Source organism: Schistocerca nitens, chromosome 8, assembly GCF_023898315.1.
Source record: "Schistocerca nitens isolate TAMUIC-IGC-003100 chromosome 8, iqSchNite1.1, whole genome shotgun sequence".
Classification (NCBI taxonomy): Eukaryota; Metazoa; Arthropoda; class Insecta; order Orthoptera; family Acrididae; genus Schistocerca; species Schistocerca nitens.
Genome location: NC_064621.1, coordinates 449,171,108 through 449,191,107, shown reverse-complemented (window position 1 = coordinate 449,191,107; position 20,000 = coordinate 449,171,108). Strand labels below are relative to the sequence as shown.

General features: G+C 44.0%; 1 protein-coding gene across 1 annotated transcript in view; it reads left to right on the top strand.

Moving 5' to 3' along the window:
* The window catches only part of LOC126198687 (myrosinase 1-like), a 57,518-nt gene that overhangs the window by 17,758 nt on the left and 19,760 nt on the right, over positions 1 to 20,000 (top strand). The window contains exons 6-7 of the mRNA XM_049935183.1: positions 4,619 to 4,802; positions 10,587 to 10,681. Coding sequence (XP_049791140.1) covers positions 4,619 to 4,802; positions 10,587 to 10,681 — 279 coding nt within the window. The remainder of the gene's footprint in view (positions 1 to 4,618; positions 4,803 to 10,586; positions 10,682 to 20,000) is intronic.

Here is a 20,000-nt window from a genome sequence, read left to right as displayed (position 1 = left end):
GTGTCTACAACCTTCCTTTGTAACGGAGCAAAAGGATGGCGATCTGGAGCGTCGCCCTCGGGTTGATGACGCTTCAAACTGCAAGATGTCGACGCAAGTGTAAAGACACCACAGCTCAGAAGTTATTCGGATGCTTAAAACGGGTTAGTGAACTCACATTGGCGCGAAATTTCACCTGAATTCGACGCAACGCCACTGCGGCCGTTTTACACGATGGGAAGGCCACCACACACTCTGTTACCCACTGTCCATCCCCTCTTATGACGGCTGTGATGGAACGCGATGCCCGGCGCTGAAATCACTCGGCTGTCTTAAGAGTGACAAGGAAAACATTTTAGGCAAACTATCAGTCACAATCAGCAAGGAATGGTCTCAGAGGCAAGTATATAAAGAGCTTCGATAAAATCACACCTTTCCTTCGGACATTGATTCCTGCACATTTCGCGGTCGAAAACGACTATTTGCTGTGCGATGGATGAGCAACGTTGTTGATAAACTTTGATAACGCTGACACCTCCCTGAAGCTTCAACCCATCTCCTAAGATGTCGTAGACTGGTAATCACGCTGAATGTTATCTCACTTATTTGGAGCGCATTGCGTCCGCAATGTGTGCTTTGGTGTACAGGGTGGAGCCACTACGGATCGTTCGAAACCATTCGACAAAGTCTGAACGTAATCCGAAGCAGCAAAGGGTGTTTATGCTTTTTCAGTGCTCCTGTTTCACAACCTCCTTTGGTGTGATCACGGAGGGCTGCGACACTGAGACATGCGTGAATAAAACGGTGAAGGGTCCCTCTAAGAAACCCTCCCCCGACTCCCAAGTTCGGCCAAACCCTCGGTGGCTCCCGGCCCCATTTATTGATAATTTTAAAACTGCACCTTTACAGAGAAACCCTACAAAGTTACCCTAGGAGTTTTCAGGCAGGCAACCACTTGACACACCTCTGATGCCATTTTCCTGCCTGCTGGTGCCTAGGACTACTTTGCAGATATTCTCTGGAAAGGTATTTTTCCCTCAATAAATCAGGAAGGGTGAAACCGAGGATAATGCCAAACGGGAAGACAGAAGGCTTTGTCCTTCCATTCACGCGTTTGTCAATGTCACACCGTTCCACGATCAGTCCACAAGAGCACTGGAAAACCGTAATCACCGTTTCCTGTTTTGGGCCACGTTCGCATTTCATCGGAGGGTTTTAAACGATACATAGCGGTTTCAACCTGTACACCAGAGCAAAAATTGCGTCAAGATTGACGAGATAACTTTAAATAGGGTTGTTAGGCTACGATGTCCATAGAGACGGGTTGATGCGTCAGGGAGGTGTCAGCAGGAACAAAGATTGTCAGGAACGTCTTCCTATTGATCAACACACTGCAGACTGTTATTTCCGACGGCGAAATGTGTGGGAATCAACTCAGCAGGGAAAGATGTGATTTCATTGACGCCCGCTATGCCACCCCCTTAGGCCTTCTCGTGTTGATTCTGAGCGGCAGTGTGATTGCTTTCCTCGACCACACATAAAAAACCCACTTGATTTCAACGCTCAGTGTCGCGGTTCTGACCTTCACCGCAGAGGCACCAAAAGGAGTGAAATATGTTTAAGACGACCTTCCCATGGTATGACACGTCCATGGTGACGTTTGGCAGAATTGTGGTGAAATTTGGTGCGTATATAACACCATTAACCCATTTTACATGTAACATGAAATTCTAGCCCTTCGTCTTTTTTCGCATATGTCGACACCATGATCTCTGATGCTTCGTCGACCCCGAGTGTGACATCGCAAGGGCTCCACGCTTTTGCACCGCTACAGAGGAACGCTGCTGGCACCTTTAAGTGAAATTTCCAACTTACGAGTAGCAATGGGAGACAATTACGGTGTTCCGAAAAACTGAGAAACTGACTCCTTAATTCTGTTGCGCGGTGTAGTTACAGGTCAAGACAAGAAGAGGCGGCAGAGAAACTGAAAATGATATAAAGGTACAACGGCTATAAGGTGATCCCAGAGTGTAACGAAAAAGTAGAAAAATTTGTTCACACCCATGAAAGGAAACGATGGATGTATTAGTACACCATGATACAATGGAAGATGTTTTCTGTCGCTAAATTTTGGGTTATTTCAAACATAAATATACGGCACTTCCACCACTTATCCACGAATCATACATTTTCTTTGTCTTTAGCAGAGAATTGTGTATTTCCACTTGTATTCTCTGCTTTGAAGATTCCGTTGCTATGAATCTTAGCGAGTAACGCATTTGAATTATTGAGAATAATCTTAATTACCAAGGTTGACTGATACTGTTCGTTCGTGAGCGAAGGTGTAGTGACAAAACTATTAACGAGCTAGATATTCACACTGCAACAACGACAGCAATTACACTGTATAACACTAACTTCCGTGTGTAACGTGTTATTTCCAGACGCCAGACTAGGCCACTTGAAACCTTGCAATGGAGTGATTCTGTTATTCCTTACGTAGTTCTTACTTAGGAATTACGGACATCACAGAGCATCCCGAATATAGACTACAATCATGTTCTGACTGATCATGTTCACGACGGTATAGTAGAGTTAGACATCCCTCCACCGTATTATGTATCGACAGTTAATATTCTTGTCAGTACACAATGTGGTTCTTCGTATTTTGGCGTCTGTCAGATATTGTAGTAACAAAGCATGCATAGGACACAGTCTTTCGTCAGATTGCTACTTGGTGTAATCCAGAAAACAGGTATTGGGGCTGCACTGTGACTGGATGACAGAAAGTCAGGTGCTACAGATTTTAGCGAGTTATATCTCATCTCTAATTACGGTTTTGAAACATATAAATTGTAGGTCTTTGCTAGCCAAACATTAATTGTAAATGATACGAGCTTGTCTCTCTTCAACGTTTGTACCGCCACAACCAGTTCAGCGACTACCAAGTCCATGTGAATCCAAAACATGAAATACCTTTTGTCCTCACACATGTCACATATGAGGGAGTTAAATTTCGCATTAACTGCCGAAAATGCATGGAGTCGACTGGTTGTCAAATCTTGAGTCTTTCAGTAGCTGACTGTTACATATGCAAGAAGGCCAAATATGACTCGTGCCTCTAATGTTAACATACATGGTGACAATTATTGAATAATATGAAGTAAAAGCGCTACAACTTCTGAACGGTTTGCGTTAGTACGCTCAAATTGCACAGTTGGCACGGGGCATGATGGGAATTAGTATGCGCATGCGCACGCGCCTTGATGTTGTCGGCCATTTGCAGCTGAAAATTTCACGGTACAGCATGCCTGAGCGGATAGTGCTTGTGAAGGCCTACTATGCGAGCAATAACAGCCCAGCAGGGACTCAAAGGAAGTTTGCGTCCGAGTTCAAGCTGAAGACAACAGGTCCAAGTGTGCTAACAATCAAGAATTTGATTCGCAATTTGAGAGAACGGGTAGTGTCCATCATGACAGTGTTGGCAATGGTGGTCATCCAAAAAGAGCAGAAACTCCTGAAAACATTGAGAAGGCACTCGCTGTGTTTCAAACCAGCACCAGTAAATTGATCAGACGAGCTGCACGACAGGTGGGAATCAACCGAGAGACACTGCGACAAATTGTTTTTGACGACCTTCATCTTTTGTGTACGAAATTCAAGCCCATCAGCCATTAAGCCCCACGGCCATGGAACAGCGGTTGTGTTTCGCCAAAACACACAGAATTGACGAACAGGACTTTGATATGAATATAGTTTCGTTTAGCGACGAAGTCCACTTTCATTTGGATGGGTTCATCAATAAGCGAAATCAGCGCATTTCTGGGACTGTGAATCCGCATTTCGCGATCGGGAATTCTCCTCACTCTCAACAGGTTCGTGTGCAATGTCCAGTAACGGAATAATCTGTGAGATATTCCTTTATGGCACAGTGACTACCGAATGGTATGTGTAGGTTTTGGTAGATAATTTCAACCCCAATATCTAACGTGACATTAATTTCGACAAGATATGTTTCATGCAAGGCGGAGCTCGACCTCATCGAAACAGGAGAGTGTTTGATGTCCTGGAAGAGTAGTTTGGGTTCCGCATTTTGTCTCTGGGGTACCCAGAGACGACTGGCATGGCCTCGATTGGCCGCCATATTATCCGGATCGGAAAACTCTTTTTGTGGGGCTATATTAAAGACAAGGTGTACAGCAAAAGCCCCAAAACCACTGCTGAAATGAAAATAGCAATGCTAGAGGCGATCGGCCGCATCGATGTTAGGGCGCTTCAGCAGTTCATGAAGAATTTCGCTATTCATCTGCCCCACATTATAACCAATGATGGCAGACACATCGAGAATGTCATAACGTAAATCCGAATAGTTGTAGTGACGTTTAAATGTTGAATGAAGTGTGTGGACGCCGTAGTTTATTACGTTTCTTTCATGTAGTTCAATAATTGTTACCGTTTGAGATTTCATGTTCTCTGATCGGTACCAACATCAGTTAGACAAATCATGTTCGAGAAAGGTAAAATAGTTTCAAGAAAGTTATTCTAAGGCACTGCACTTCGGTATCCATCCACAATTGCCAGACAACCATGTAAAATTGGTGGCGGCTAACAGTATAGTGGTACCACGTTTCTGTTGTAGGTAAAATGGTGGACAACATTCAACGAGCCAATCACGTTCGTACGCGGCTACGCAACAAGCGGAGGCCAGGCTCCGTCGCAGAAGGCTCGCGGAATCGGCAACTATTTGGCTACACACACCGTCATCAGAGCCCACGCAAAAGTCTACCGCCTCTACGACGAGCAGTACCGCTCTACGCAGAATGGTGAGTTGACCTTCTTCATGACAACTTTTGAAAATTATCCGTCTAAATAACTGACACAGAACAGAAAACATTGAGAGAGTATATGTTTATTTGTGTTCAAAGTAACCATTGCAAGGCACACGGCACTTTTCGAAAGGTGTATAGTTATTTGCTCTCGGGATTGAAACTGTTGCATCCCTGAAGATGGTGGTTTCACGCGAAGATAACTCAGTGTCATGTCCCACAAAATTTCCTAGAAATTTCAATCTTATATTTTCTGTTGTTATATTTGCTGTAGTAGGCTTCTGTCCGAAGACTGGTTTGATGAAGCTTTCCTCTCTTATCTAGTCTGTACGAGACTCGTCATCACTGGACAACTGCTGACAGCTTCATCCATCCATCCATAAACGAATTGACGATTCCTTGATGAATAAGGATGCTTCTTATCAGACGCTCTTTTCACCAGGCTGTGCCTTAAATATCTGTTTCTTTCAAATTTGATTGAGTACGTCCTCGTTAATTATTCCAGCTACCCATGAAATCTTCAAAATTATTTTGTGGGCGCTTTTAAAAAGATTCTACTCTCTTTCTGTAAGATATTGTTATCATTTAAGTTTCGATTCAACACAAGGCTACACTCCAAAGGAATATCTTCAGAAAATACGTCCTATGTCAACAAATAATTATTTTTCAGAAATGCTTTTCCTGCAGTCACCAGTCACCATTTTATATCCTCTCTACTTTTGATACCGTAAGTTATTTTTCTGCCCGAACCTGAAAACTCTTGTACTATTTTTAGTGTCTCATTTCCGAATCTCATTCCATCTGCAGTACCTGACGTACTTAGACTACATTTCCTTACCAATCAATTTGTTTTATTTTTGTAGATATTCATCTTATAACTCTTACCTATTCTCATTCATTGCGTCAACTCTCCTTTCAAGTTCTTTTCTGTCTCTGACAAAATCTCGCACCTTCCATTTCTTATCCCTGAACTGTAATTCCCTCTCCACGTTCTTCCTCGGTATCATTCACAGTTTGCTCAATATAGAGACTGAATAGCTTATACACCTGTCCATCTTTTCTCAACTACTGAATGCCATTCATCTCGTTCGACTATTACGATAGCAGCCTGGTTCTTATGGCAGCTGTAGATCATTGATCGCTTCTCGCACTTTACCCATGCACCCTTCATAATTTAAAAGATTTTCATCTATTCACTATCAGAAAGGAATTCCGTAAATCAAAAAACGAATATAAACGTAGGTTTTTCCTTTCTTTAATCTTTCTTCCAAAATAATTCGCAGGATACATATTGCACTTCTCCGAAACCCAAACTGATCCTCTTCTCTAAATATTTCACGTCACTATTTTCCAAACATGACCTGTGAAACTGATGTTTCAGAAATATTTACACCTGTCATCGCCTAGCAAATTTGAAACTGGAGTTACTATTTTCTCCTTTGGGTATTTCTTTGTCTTGTTTATATTGTATACCACGAACATGTTGCATACTAGGAAAGTAGTTTTGCCCTGGCTGGCTATCCCAAGGATATCAGTAACTCTGAAGGAGTATCATCTACTCCGGGGCTGTCGTTTCGTCTTGGGTCTCTCAGTCTTCTGTCAAATTCTTCTCGCAATAACATATCTGTCTTCCCTCTTTATTTACCTCCTCTTGTCATCGAACAACATTTACACAGATCAGTAACACATACACGCACATATACTGTACTTGTACACGGCGTGCTTGCTGCACTTTTGCCCAGAAAATAGGAAGGTGGTCACTTGTCGAAATGTCGGCGGTTTACGACATCACCCGGCTGCTCAAATTCGAGTGGTTCAAATGGCTCTGAGCACTATGGGACTTAACATCTGAGGTCGTCAGTCCCCTAGACTTAGAACTACTTGCACCTAATTAACCTAACATCTGAGGTCATCAGTCCCCTAGACTTAGAACTACTTGCACCTACTAACCTAACGACATCACACACATCCATGCCCGAGATGGGATTCGAACCTGCGACCGTAGCAGCAGCGCGGTTCCGGACTGAAGCACCTAGAACTGCTCGGCCACAACGGCCGGCTCACCCGGCTGCATTCCCGTTATTTTGAAGAACGTATATACACTTTACACACTTATAAAATTTTATTTTTGGCAGGGTCAGCGTCCTCAGCGACGGACGATGATCCACATTAATTAAAATGGTTCCAGTACCGCGGTTACGACCAAGGTTTTCGAAAGGTTTCCCTTGATTGTAAGGCGAATGCCGGAACTGATGAACCCCACCTATTTACTCCCAGTTGGTATCTCCCGTCTGCCTTACTATCAGCTTGTCTGATAATTGGCTGAACCGCGTCTCTTTAATGGTCCGCATTTGGAGCAGCCCAGTCCACACCTTGGAGTGAAGAATGAAAAAAAAAATCTGTAGTTTTGTCTTTATTTCACTTGAACAGGCATTTCAGCTGTCCCTTCTTTGCTTAGTAAGAGATACTGTCAGAGTTCTTCATAATTGCTTATCTTTTCTAAAAAGATATCTTTACCAGTTCCTGTAGGTGGCATCAATCTTTCCTCTAGTCGTGAATGCTTCTACAGCCTTACATTTGTTCTCTGTCCATACATAATTAACCATTTTGGACCTGCTGTCAATCTCATTTCTTCCCTATCCATATCTGATTAGCCATTTTGGACTTCCTGTCCATCTAATATTTAGTACTCATATATCATTTTGATATTCTCATTTAAAAGTCTGTAATATTTTAAATTTAATTTTTTATTCCTTCTGGATTTATGTTATACTGATGTTCACCTGAATATGTGGCGTTTTGTGCCACGAAACCGGTAGTGATCCAATAATAAAAGGCTACATACAGCTGAAGTTCTTTATTAGTAGCCAAGATGACTTCTCATAGCTGTGGTTGCTCTGTCTACATGCTTGTCTGCTCTTAAGTTTTAACTTACATTTCATGAGCAATAAAATATGATCAGACTCCACATATGCCCGTGGGAATATTTAACAGTTTAAAATCTGGTTTCGAAATACCTGTCTTACCCTCATATAGTGTATTTGAAGCCTTTTTTTGTCTTTAGCCCTAATCTATGTATACAATTTTTGTTGATTGTTAAATGAAGTGTCAGCAATATTTAAATTTCACTATGTACTAGTGTCTCCAAGACGGCCTTCCCCTATCATTCTTTTTCCCACTTCATATTCTCCTAGTATTTTCCCTTCTACTCTTTTTCCTGCTATCGTGTTCCAGTGTCACATCGCAGTTAAATTTCCGTGTGCTCTTTGCATACAACCTTAACTTTCTTCCCGTTTGCCTCACGTAGTTCATTTGACAACCTTGACTCTTTATTTGAATTACAAACAGCCTTGGCTACAACTTGCTCTTTTATTATCATCGCGTTTCGCCTTCGTGAGGCACCTTCAGATTATCTTAAAACTTTTCTTTGAGAACATATTAAAGACGAGGAAAAAGCCTTGTGCTAGACTGAAACACTCATCGAATTAGATGGACCTACCTACAGTGGAAGAAATTTTATCCTGACACTTTTATCCTAAATTCCCGCTTTCTCGATCCAGTTGTCCAATATGCTCATCTTGTGCTTCAGCCTTTGTTCCTGTTTGTTGTCCGTTCTGAATGAAATTTTCGCTTCTTTTTTGTTAAATATGCTCTCCAATTATATGACATAATTCCAGAATATTGCACGACCCAGTATTTCTTCGGTGTCTTCTCATCTTGTTGGTTTCTGGGCCCTACCGCTCCATCCATCTCATTAAACCTGCGTCAAAGCCATTTTCTGACACTATATGCCTGAGTATTTTCATCCATTCATTCTTCTTGTCAGGAATTAGCTGAATGCAGTTACCCTTATATACACCATTTTTGAAGAAAGCTAATATATGATTACGAGGGTGGCCTGAGGTGTTATCATTTACTGGACCTGTAAACGTAAGTTTCGTAAATTTTCCTGTCCTGAGCGTTTTACTCTTATTTTTGAAACTCAGCCCAAGATAATTTATAACTCCCAGTTGCTCATGCTCCATTGCAAATACTATATTCCTGTATATTTTGTTAAGGTTCCTCCTCAAGTCGTTGATTCCTTACTCCGATCCTTGATACTCTATTGCCATACTATGTTGCAAACAGTGTTCTGTAGATGCATATTTTACAACAGCACGTAACATTTTCCTTTAAAAAGAGCTTTATCATGTATCAAGGAATCCGAGGAACAAATACACTAATCAGCCAGAAAGTTGTGAGCACCGACCAACTATCGATATAAACCCGTCCAGGCGATATCTGCGTCTCGAAGCGAGGAATGACTGCTAGTCAAGCATGCATGTTGTGTCAGTGAGCGTGCTGTTCGTGAGCAGAATGGGGTAGGCTCGTAATCAGACTTTGACCGAGGGCAGGTTGTAGTGGCCCAGTGGTTCGGCATGAGCATTCCTGAAACTGCACAACTTGTCGGGTGTTCGAGGAGTGGTGTGTTGAGGTTTTTCAACACGTGGGGAAAAGGAAGTGAAACCACGCCCAGAAGTCGCGGGATTGAGCGACCACCCCTCATTCCAGATGTCGGTAGTCGTAGGTTGGTAAAAGGGGACAGGCGGCGAACTGTGGGGAAACTACCATCAAACTTTAATGCTAGGCAGAGTATAAGTGTGTATGAACACACAGTGCACCGAACACTCCTGACGATGTGCCTCCACAAACGATGACCCACGCATGTGGCAATGTTGATACCACGACATCCGCAACCTACGACTGAAATGGACACATGACCCTCGGCACTGAAAATTGGTGCAGTGGCAGAGCGCTGTATGGTCTGGTGAATTCCGATACCTTCTTTCTCATGCCGATGGGAGGGCGCGAATCAGTCACCTTCCAGGGGAACAGCCCCTTGACACCTACTGCGGGACAAAGAGAAGCTGGCGGCGGCTCCATTATGCTCTGGGGAACACTAACGTGGCCATCCATTGGTCCAGTGGAGCTCGTGCAAGACACCCTGACGGCAAGGCGTATCGTACACTGGTTGCAGATCCCGAGCACACCTTCTTGACGATCGTGTTTCCCGATGGCAGTGACATTCTTGAAAAAGATAATGCGACTTGTCACAAGGCCAGGAGGGTGACGGAGTGGTTCAAGGAACACAGCGTCGAGTGTCAATTGATGAGCTGGCCCCTCAGCTCGCCAGATCTGAACCCGATGTAATACATCTGGGACTTGATTGAACATGAAGTCAAAGATGATCGGCTGATTTAGGTGACCTGAATGTGCTGAAGTGATGGTAACCCCTTCCAGCGACCTACTGAGGCCTGCCTCATTGCTTCCACGCCACGACGCGTCGCCGCTGTTATCCGTACCAAAGGTGGACATACTGGTTATTAGGCACGTGTTCATAATGTTCTGGCTGATCAGTGTAAGTGAACTGACGAGTGACATTAACAAAACCCAACCGCAGAAACAGAGATTCACGTATCCCCCGCAGTCGCCATCTAGCGGCGTCAGTGCCCCACGCACTAGTAGCCCAGATCTTTGTCGCCGAGGAAATCAGCCGTGTCGTTAGACATGGCAAAATAAAGATTATTTTATACTTACTAACGGTTTATTATGGATTTTGAAAGTGGTAAGTAGACGGATAGGACCTGATTCATAGCAAAGAAGGCTCGCAAAGGAAAGTAACATTCTAATAGAGAACTAAGGTGTCACTTTTACATCAGTAAAATCGTACGACGGTCTCTGTTACTACATCATTTGTTTGCGACTTAATCTACTGTGATTTTTTTACCATATCTTTTGTAGGTAGAATCGGTATCACTGTCGGCACCAACTGGTTCGAACCTTACAATGACGACGAGGAAAACCTGGCTGCCCAGGAGCGTATCTTGCAGTTTGAGGTAGGAGAATTTCGCTTTCCTGTAGTGCTCTGCTTGTCCCCGACTGGAGTTTAACTAGTTTTTAATCAATGTTGCATTTGTATAAATAAATCCCTTTTAGTATTCAAACATGTGTAATAGAATAAGTGACTAGCTCTAAGTGTGTTCTTACACATGTTTCCGCATGAACCATGTGTCAAGAGCCACCATAAATCTAAGATGATGTATAGCTCTGGAAGATTCATATTGACTGGAGGTTTCCAGGCTTTTTATCCCTTTAATCATTTGTTGAAGGATGTCCCATAGCGATCAAAAACATGCCGATTTTGCCCTGTATCATAGTCCTGACAGGTTGAAACTTCCCCTTTGAAAATTGAAGAATGACAGTGCTGAAAAAACTCTTACGTTTTTGATACAGAGACAGCTGAGTAAAGCTGAAAGTACTCAGACAGTTTTATCTTTACTTATTCTGATCGTCACTAAACTGACACGCAATATTTTATCGCAATACAATCTGGCTTTCAATAATCCCTACAAAAGAATGGCCCTGACTAACAATAACCTAAATCTTTCATCAATCAGTTACCTCACAAAAATCTTCGTTACTCGAACTACTGCAATACAGCGAGCACCAATACTGCCATAAATAAAAGATTCTACCTACTGAAGGCACTAACTACTGATAGGAATAGTCAGCAAATGAAAGATTTTGATGGAGAACAAACAATGTATTTACCTTAATAATGTTCAGAAGTCATCATCTTTACAAATTTCCTTTATTTTGGCGGACACCCGTCCAGATCGTCCGGTTATAGTAACCACTCAAAACTGTGGCATCTTTCTCTGCACATCAACAGCTGCTGGCAGCTCACCTTCAAGTGCCCAAAGCTACGCGCTGTTCACATCCAACAGCCCAACACTACACTAGCGAATATTCGGACAATGAGTCCAATCAGCCACAGACTGCACACAGCGCAGTCAGCGATTTTCATACAGAGCACTACGTGGCGTTACCAATATAAAACCTAAACAGCCTACTTACAAAGTCAACGAAAGAACACAGGGTGTACACGACCCGGGACAACCGGGAGATCCGGGAAAAACCCGGGAATTTTTCCATCTGGGAGAAAACCAGTAAAAACCCGGGAATTTTTTAGAATTCCGGGAATTTTTCGTTGTTTTAGTTTTCAGTTAAATTTTTGTAATTTTCGTTGGTAAGAATCGATACTCTATCAAAGGATATTACTGTATCACGCCACTGCAGAATAATGCTGCAACTACGAAAGGCTTTAGGAAGACTATGCAATGCTTCGTACCAACAAACTGTCTCCGATGAGCGTGACGTCACAATTGTTTACAGCAGATTCGTTTTAGCAGTTACGAGCGGGATCATGCGCATGCGCAGTTGAGTGGCGTATGAGTTGTATCTTACCCCTCTTTTGGCTACAAAAATGTGGTTGTTGGCTGTGTAAGCAGTCGCAGCAAGCAGCTAGATGCAACCGGGAAAAAATTAACTGTCGCGCCCAAGCTGTCAGATTCACGCATGCGCAGCAGACCCTGAACTATGAAGGGGGGGGGGGGCGGCAAACCAAGGTATCTGACCCAGCGGGGGGGGGGGGGGTGGCGGCAAATTAATGTTCTTGAGGTGAAAAAAAACCTTGTTTCACAAAGCGCATAGCATCCAACGCACGTTGGTCTATCAATTATTCATATGATTTTGAAACGCATCCTTGGTTTTTGAACACACTATGTAGGTTGATTTCTGAATGAATCATAAGTTGATTTTTGAATGCGTGCATAGTGTACGTGATGTCTATCAGGGGAATCCTAGTCGCCTCTAGAAATAGACTTTTCTGCAGGCAAAGCGGGACCGGGCTATACCCGCTGAGCGGAGTAAAGCCGAACGAGTGAACGCCAATCGCTGTCTATGTTGTTGATTGGGTTTGCGAATGATCAGCGTTCTTATAATTACCAGGGAACTCCATAGAATCAGACCACCAGAGTGGAAATGAACGACTAACGGGAATAACAGGTAAGAAAGATTACGTACTATCTTCTCACTGTATCCAAGAAAATGAAATTTTGTCAGAAAATCTTTGGCCAGATTGCTACACTAGTAAGGGCCAGTTGTACAGTCCCCGTCTAGCAAACGCTTAAGTTCTGTTGTGGAAGTAGCGCGAAAAATGGTTTGTACGAACATAACAACGCCGAACCGGAGAATAATCAGGGACAAGTAAACCAGTGATTCTAGCAGGGTTAGTGAAGTTAACCGGCGAATAAGTTTTGACAAATGCAGGAATATTTCCAGAATTAGTCATGACAAGACTGTTTGTTAGAACGAGGAAGGAGAAGAAACGGTGACATCACAGAAATTAGGGAAGAATATGACGATTCCAAATATATATAAAAATATCGTACTACTACTTTTCGATCTCATGCTCTAGAAACTGGAGCGTATGAATGAAATGTGAAACTTATTTTCTGACATAAAGGCATTTTATGTCGGTCTTCGTGAATTATATTCTGTCGTGTTATAAAAATGATCATTTGTGCCAAAACAGTCTCGTTTATTTGGTGTGCGTTACAATTTCTGCAGTGTTAGAAAGGCCTATTTTGTTTTATCTAGCAGACAATAACAAAATAGACGTAATCAGACCGAGAAACCATACCAGTCTTTGGTACTACACTCCTGGAAATTGAAATAAGAACACCGTGAATTCATTGTCCCAGGAAGGGGAAACTTTATTGACACATTCCTGGGGTCAGATACATCACATGATCACACTGACAGAACCACAGGCACATAGACACAGGCAACAGAGCATGCACAATGTCGGCACTAGTACAGTGTATATCCACCTTTCGCAGCAATGCAGGCTGCTATTCTCCCATGGAGACGATCGTAGAGATGCTGGATGTAGTCCTGTGGAACGGCTTCCATGCCATTTCCACCTGGCGCCTCAGTTGGACCAGCGTTCGTGCTGGACGTGCAGACCACGTGAGACGACGCTTCATCCAGTCCCAAACATGCTCAATGGGGGACAGATCCGGAGATCTTGCTGGCCAGGGTAGTTGACTTACACCTTCTAGAGCACGTTGGGTGGCACGGGATACATGCGGACGTGCATTGTCCTGTTGGAACAGCAAGTTCCCTTGCCGGTCTAGGAATGGTAGAACGATGGGTTCGATGACGGTTTGGATGTACCGTGCACTATTCAGTGTCCCCTCGACGATCACCAGTGGTGTATGGCCAGTGTAGGAGATCGCTCCACACACCACGATGCCGGGTGTTGGCCCTGTGTGCCTCGGTCGTATGCAGTCCTGATTGTGGCGCTCACCTGCACGGCGCCAAACACGCATACGACCATCATTGGCACCAAGGCAGAAGCGACTCTCATCGCTGAAGACGACACGTCTCCATTCGTCCCTCCATTCACGCCTGTCGCGACACCACTGGAGGCGGGCTGCACGATGTTGGGGCGTGAGCGGAAGACGGCCTAACGGTGTGCGGGACCGTAGCCCAGCTTCACGGAGACGGTTGCGAATGGTCCTCGCCGATACCCCAGGAGCAACAGTGTCCGTAATTTGCTGGGAAGTGGCGGTGCGGTCCCCTACAGCACTGCGTAGGATCCTACTGTCTTGGCGTGCATCCGTGCGTCGCTGCGGTCCGGTCCCAGGTCGACGGGCACGTGCACCTTCCGCCGACCACTGGCGACAACATCGATGTACTGTGGAGACCTCACGCCCCACGTGTTGAGCAATTCGGCGGTACGTCCACCCGGCCTCCCGCATGTCCACTATACGCCCTCGCTCAAAGTCCGTCAACTGCACATAAGGTTCACGTCCACGCTGTCGCGGCATGCTACCAGTGTTAAAGACTGCGATGGAGCTCCGTATGCCACGGCAAACTGCCTGACACTGACGGCGGCGGTGCACAAATGCTGCGCAGCTAGCGCCATTCGACGGCCAACACCGCGGTTCCTGGTGTGTCCGCTGTGCCGTGCGTGTGATCATTGCTTGTACAGCCCTCTCGCAGTGTCCGGAGCAAGTATGGTGGGTCTGACACACCAGTGTCAATGTGTTCTTTTTTCCATTTCCAGGAGTATATGTTATTATTTTCAGATTTTATTTTATTTCCACTTTTCTGCATTAATCGCCTTGTAGAACAATGAAGTTATTTTTGTCGGTTTGCTAAAGAAATTTGGTTTTTATTAACTTTTTACGCTGAGGCAGTCAATCTGTTCGAAAGGAAGCTTTTAGTTCTACACTGTTGGCCAATTTCAGCTGCTTGCTGCATTTCAAGTTTCGTTTTCCTCTTCTAGCACGTACGGTACTATGCCATAATAAAGAATCAAAAATGAGTTAATACAGTACTGGTACTCCAAGAAAATTTTCATCCCGAAACCCACGCTGAAAAGCTTAATGTCAGATCGAGGCCTACTTCATTGGGAATCTGGATATACGAATGTGCTCTTTAAGTATGCACTTTAAATGTGCCATTTTAGTGTGGCTCACGAAATTACGATGCTCTTGGAGCGTCCTCTGATGTGTTGTTTCATTTATGAGATAATTTAAGATCTTTTAATGTTATACACGTACGAATATACAGGTTTCCTGCGTCATAGCTGCTGCCAAAGCGCGGTGGCCCCTGTTATCGGGCGCTCTCTGACGACTACTGAAACGAACCTATTTCTAACAGGTCGCGGGAAAATATTGCGAATGGTGGTTTGAAAAGCGTTACTTTCAAAGTAAATTTCCATTTACGCAAGTTGAACTAAGTGAGAGAATGTACGATGAATTTCTTAAATCGCAGAGCGTTTGATGACGAGCCATTTCGAACCCAGAGAATCAGACATTCATGTCGTTATGAGCAAATTGATGTAGTGCTACGGGAAGCTCTCTCTCCTCTGCGGCAAATAATTTATTTGTGGAAAACTTTGCGGACAAGTCACTGGACTCGGCTAAAACTTTTACTGGCACATTTGTCTGATATATGTTAAAGTGTACCACGTGCAATAAAGATCAACATTCGCAAGACCGCTACGGTCGCAGGTTCGAATCCTGCCTCGGGCATGGATGTTTGTGATGTCCTTAGGTTAGTTAGGTTTAACTAGTTCTAAGTTCTAGGGGACAAATGACCTCAGCAGTTGAGTCCCATAGTGCTCAGAGCCATTTGAACCAAGCCAAAGTTCAACATTGTATGTGAAAGCTTAGCTTCTCTTGCAGCTTATTAACCTTAGGGACTAATATTATACGTGAAAGCTTTGCTTTTCTTGTAGCGACACTATGTATATTAATTTAAAACATTAACTTTTCCTGTTTGTGTATACGCGCTACTTAACAGTGATGTTGCTATTAGCTGACTGCACCACGTGTCCTGTGGTCTAAATAAACGTTGTCATCTACTGGCGGGATCACGTGACATGAGCTATGACTGGCTTACAAAAGCGCATCTCAATCTTGATTACAGTGGTTTGGAAAGTAAGATGCGGTGTTTGGTGGAATTCGAATTTATACTTTCGTAATACGAAAATATGCAGCGTACATGTTACTGCACATCAAAAATCTTTCCAAAAGTTGTTCTCTTCCCTGAGTTTCGCTTTCTAAAGTGCGTCCGCAGCTCGTGGTCGCGCGGTAGCGTTCTCGCTTCCCGCGCCCGGGTTCCCGGGTTCGATTCCCGGCGAGGTCAGGGATTTTCTCTGCCTCGTGATGACTGGGTGTTGTGTGATGTCCTTAGGTTAGTTAGGTTTAAGTAGTTGTAAGTTTTAGGGGACTGATGACCATAGCTGTTAAGTCCCATAGTGCTCAGAGCCATTTCTAAAGTACCGGGATATTCTACGCCCCTGTATAAAAACATAACCATTCGAAGGATTGATAAGTTTTACAGTTCCGAGGGAAAATATACTGTCACTTAATAACACGGAAAAAGTGTGTTTTCATCCGGGAGAAAGTGTATTTTTAACCGGGAAATACGGGAAAATTCCAGGAATTTTTTTCCTTGTCCACGTATACACCCTGGAACACTGTACAGTCGGGTTTTTCAAATGGAATACAGTGTAGAATATATTATTTATTCCTATTGAACATCGCAAATGATACCTTGATACGTATAACGTTAAGGAGATACAACAGGAATGAGGCAAGCTATATTAGGGACAGTAATCAGCAGGGACATGAAATTTAAAGATGACAAACGTTTAGTTGAAGATAAAGGTGCTAGGTAGGGTTTGTGTTCCAGCCAGGATACCGAGACACTGTCGTTTGTGTAGTATATGGATCTAGGCCTATATCTGACGCTGACAATTTCGAAAGAAGAGCAACAGGAATGATAGTAGTATTGTTTCATTAACTAGAGGATGTAACAGAATCAATGAAAAATACCAGCGTGGGGACACATTTAAAAAGGAATTTATTAGTATTATAAGAGTAGACGCTGTCAAATTTGAGAAACTTTAAAGTTCAATGTAAAATTTATTTGAGTTGATTGCACATTTATAAAATGATCACTCGTTTCGACTGCTCTAGGAATCACACGCAATAGATAAACATATCCTTATAATGAGCAAGTCGTCACATGTAATACCGACATATACTGTGTTATTAAAGCCGGCCGAAGTGGCCGTGCGGTTAAAGGCGCTGCAGTCTGGAACCGCGAGACCGCTCCGGTCGCAGGTTCGAATCCTGCCTCGGGCATGGATGTTTGTGATGTCCTTAGGTTAGTTAGGTTTAACTAGTTCTAAGTTCTAGGGGACTAATGACCTCAGCAGTTGAGTCCCATAGTGCTCAGAGCCATTTGAACCATTTTTGTGTTATTAAAACTCATCCGATATATGTTTCTACTCCACGTGACGAGTTATTCGCAGTAAAGATATTTTATTTATTTCAAAATGATTGCTCGAGCAATCGAAACCAGTCATCATTTCACGAATGTGCAATAAAGATAACAAAAAATATTGCACTTATTAGTATTTTACGAAAATTTTCATAGAAAATTACCTGAACTTACTTTCGTAGTATAATCGGAGACTTTTATCCAGCTGCATACATTTCAGACAGACACTAATAAGTTAAATTTAGTTTACTAAGAGGCGGTTGTCAGGTAAATAGCAGCCATCAGAATGGTTCGGACGTTACAGATGCAGCTACAGCCATTGTAAAAACCATGCTGTAGCCAATTAGCTCTGTAAGCATTGTATTGTATTGTGTTGTATTATATTAGGGACCTAGAAAAACAGGAGAGGCTTCGTCCCGCCGGAGCCCTCAGTGGTTCAGAGCCCTCAGTGGTTCAGAACCCCACAACAGGCCACAGCAGTCTACCCATCCCATCGCCGTCCCTCAACAAACCCAATGTTATTGAGCGGTTCGCCCCCCCCCCCTCCCCCCACTGGAACACCCCCCCCCCCTCCCGGAAACGTGTCTCATACTAGATGAGTATAGCCCCAAATGTTAGCGTGGTAGAGTTATCATGGTGTACCCGTACATGGAAATGGTGTTTGCGTAGTCGCCGACATAGTGTAGCTGAGGCGGAATAAGGGGAACTAGCCCGCATTCGCCGAGGTAGGTGAAAAAACCGCTTTAAAAGCCATGCACGTGCTGGCCGGCACACCAGACCTCGACACGATTCCGCCGGCGGATTCGTGCCTTGGACCGGCACGCCTTCCCGCTCAGGAAGCGTCTATAAGCATAATTTCTTAAACATAGTGTTTTCTTTATTGTGTGTAACATTACTGTTCGATTCGTTATCAGGATGCATGAGAGCTGTCTCACGACGTTAAAAATTTAATAAAAGAAGGATGAACTGTAATTATGCATACCAGCCATTAACAAAAAAAGTACGCATTGACAGGTAATAATAAATTAGTGATTGGTAGAGCAGTTTCACGTTTGAGAACAAATATTGAAATTTGAAACTGACTGCTGGAAAAAAAAATAGCACAAGCTTTAAATTGTTACAACAGTGCACATTGAGTAGATAAAACGAATAAATTTACAGATACGTAGCACAAGGGTTTCTGACGTACCAGGTATAGACCCACGCTGAAACACCCATAGGAGTACATGATGTAGTCTCTACGGGCGGGATTGTAGGCTCTGACTCTTGTAAGAGCTGTTGGCTGTGAGTCGCACGATTTACTTCATGCCCCACAAGAGCTCGATTGGAGACAAGTCAGAGATGGCCAGGGAAGTTGCTGCACGTCTTGCAGAGAACGTTGAGTTTCACGGGCAGGTTTTGGGCGAACACTGTCCTATTGGAACCAAACATCACCTTTCTGTTGCAAGAACGTTAACAGAACTCGTCTAGCTACATTCTGCATGTACCAGAAACACCAAACGTGAAGAAGAGTTGTGGCTTATTGCCCCCCAGACAACAATGCCTGCGGTGCAGCCAGTGCGTCTTCGACGAGTGCACTCTACGAGACAGCGCTCACAATGTCTACTCATACGCGTAAACAACCACCACTCGCGCGCAAGCAAAATTTGCTTTCATCGCTGAAGACCATCGCACGCCACTTCATCTTCCAAGTGATCCTCTGATGACAGTAGTCAAGTCGTGCTTGAAGTTGCAGTGGTGTGAGTGGAAGACGGGCTAGAGATGTACACGCATGTGGTCCCACTGTAATATCCGGTTCGCAACATTCGTGTTGACACGTCTGGACTCACAAGCCCTCTTATATGTGCTGCCACAGCCGTGAGATCTGCCACTGCTGCGCTACAATACAACGATCCTGGCTAGTGTCTGTGGTGTGTGGACGTGTAGAACCTCGGGTACAGTTGTGAGAATGGTCGGGTGACCACTGACACCAGCAACGTTGTACGGCTGACACAGCACATCCAACTTGGCTAGTAATTCTCCGAAACGAACATCACACCACTCTGACGACCACGATTTGACCCCTTTACAATGTTCTCAGCTGGCTGTAGGAAGCACATCTCCGGGGCATGGTTGCCTGCTTGATTCTTACGCCACTCTGAGGCTTCTGGCTGTGAGAATTGCCTATTAAAGGTTAGAAACAGGTGACGCTGTGGTAGATATGTGTTGGCGGACGACGTTGAAACTATTATCAGTACATCTGCTATCCCCCAGGAGGCGTATGTTGTCATCGGGTCAAAATCAAATGGTTCAAATGGCTCTGAGCACTATGGGACTTAACTTCTAAGGTCATCAGTCCCCTAGAACTCAGAACTACTTAACCGAACTAACCTAAGGACATCACACACATCCATGCCCGAGGCAGGATTCGAACCTGCGACCGTAGCGGTCGCGCGGTTCCAGACTGTAGCGCCTAGAACCGCTCGGCACTACGGCCGGTGGGTCAAAATCAAAACTTATTTCCAGGTA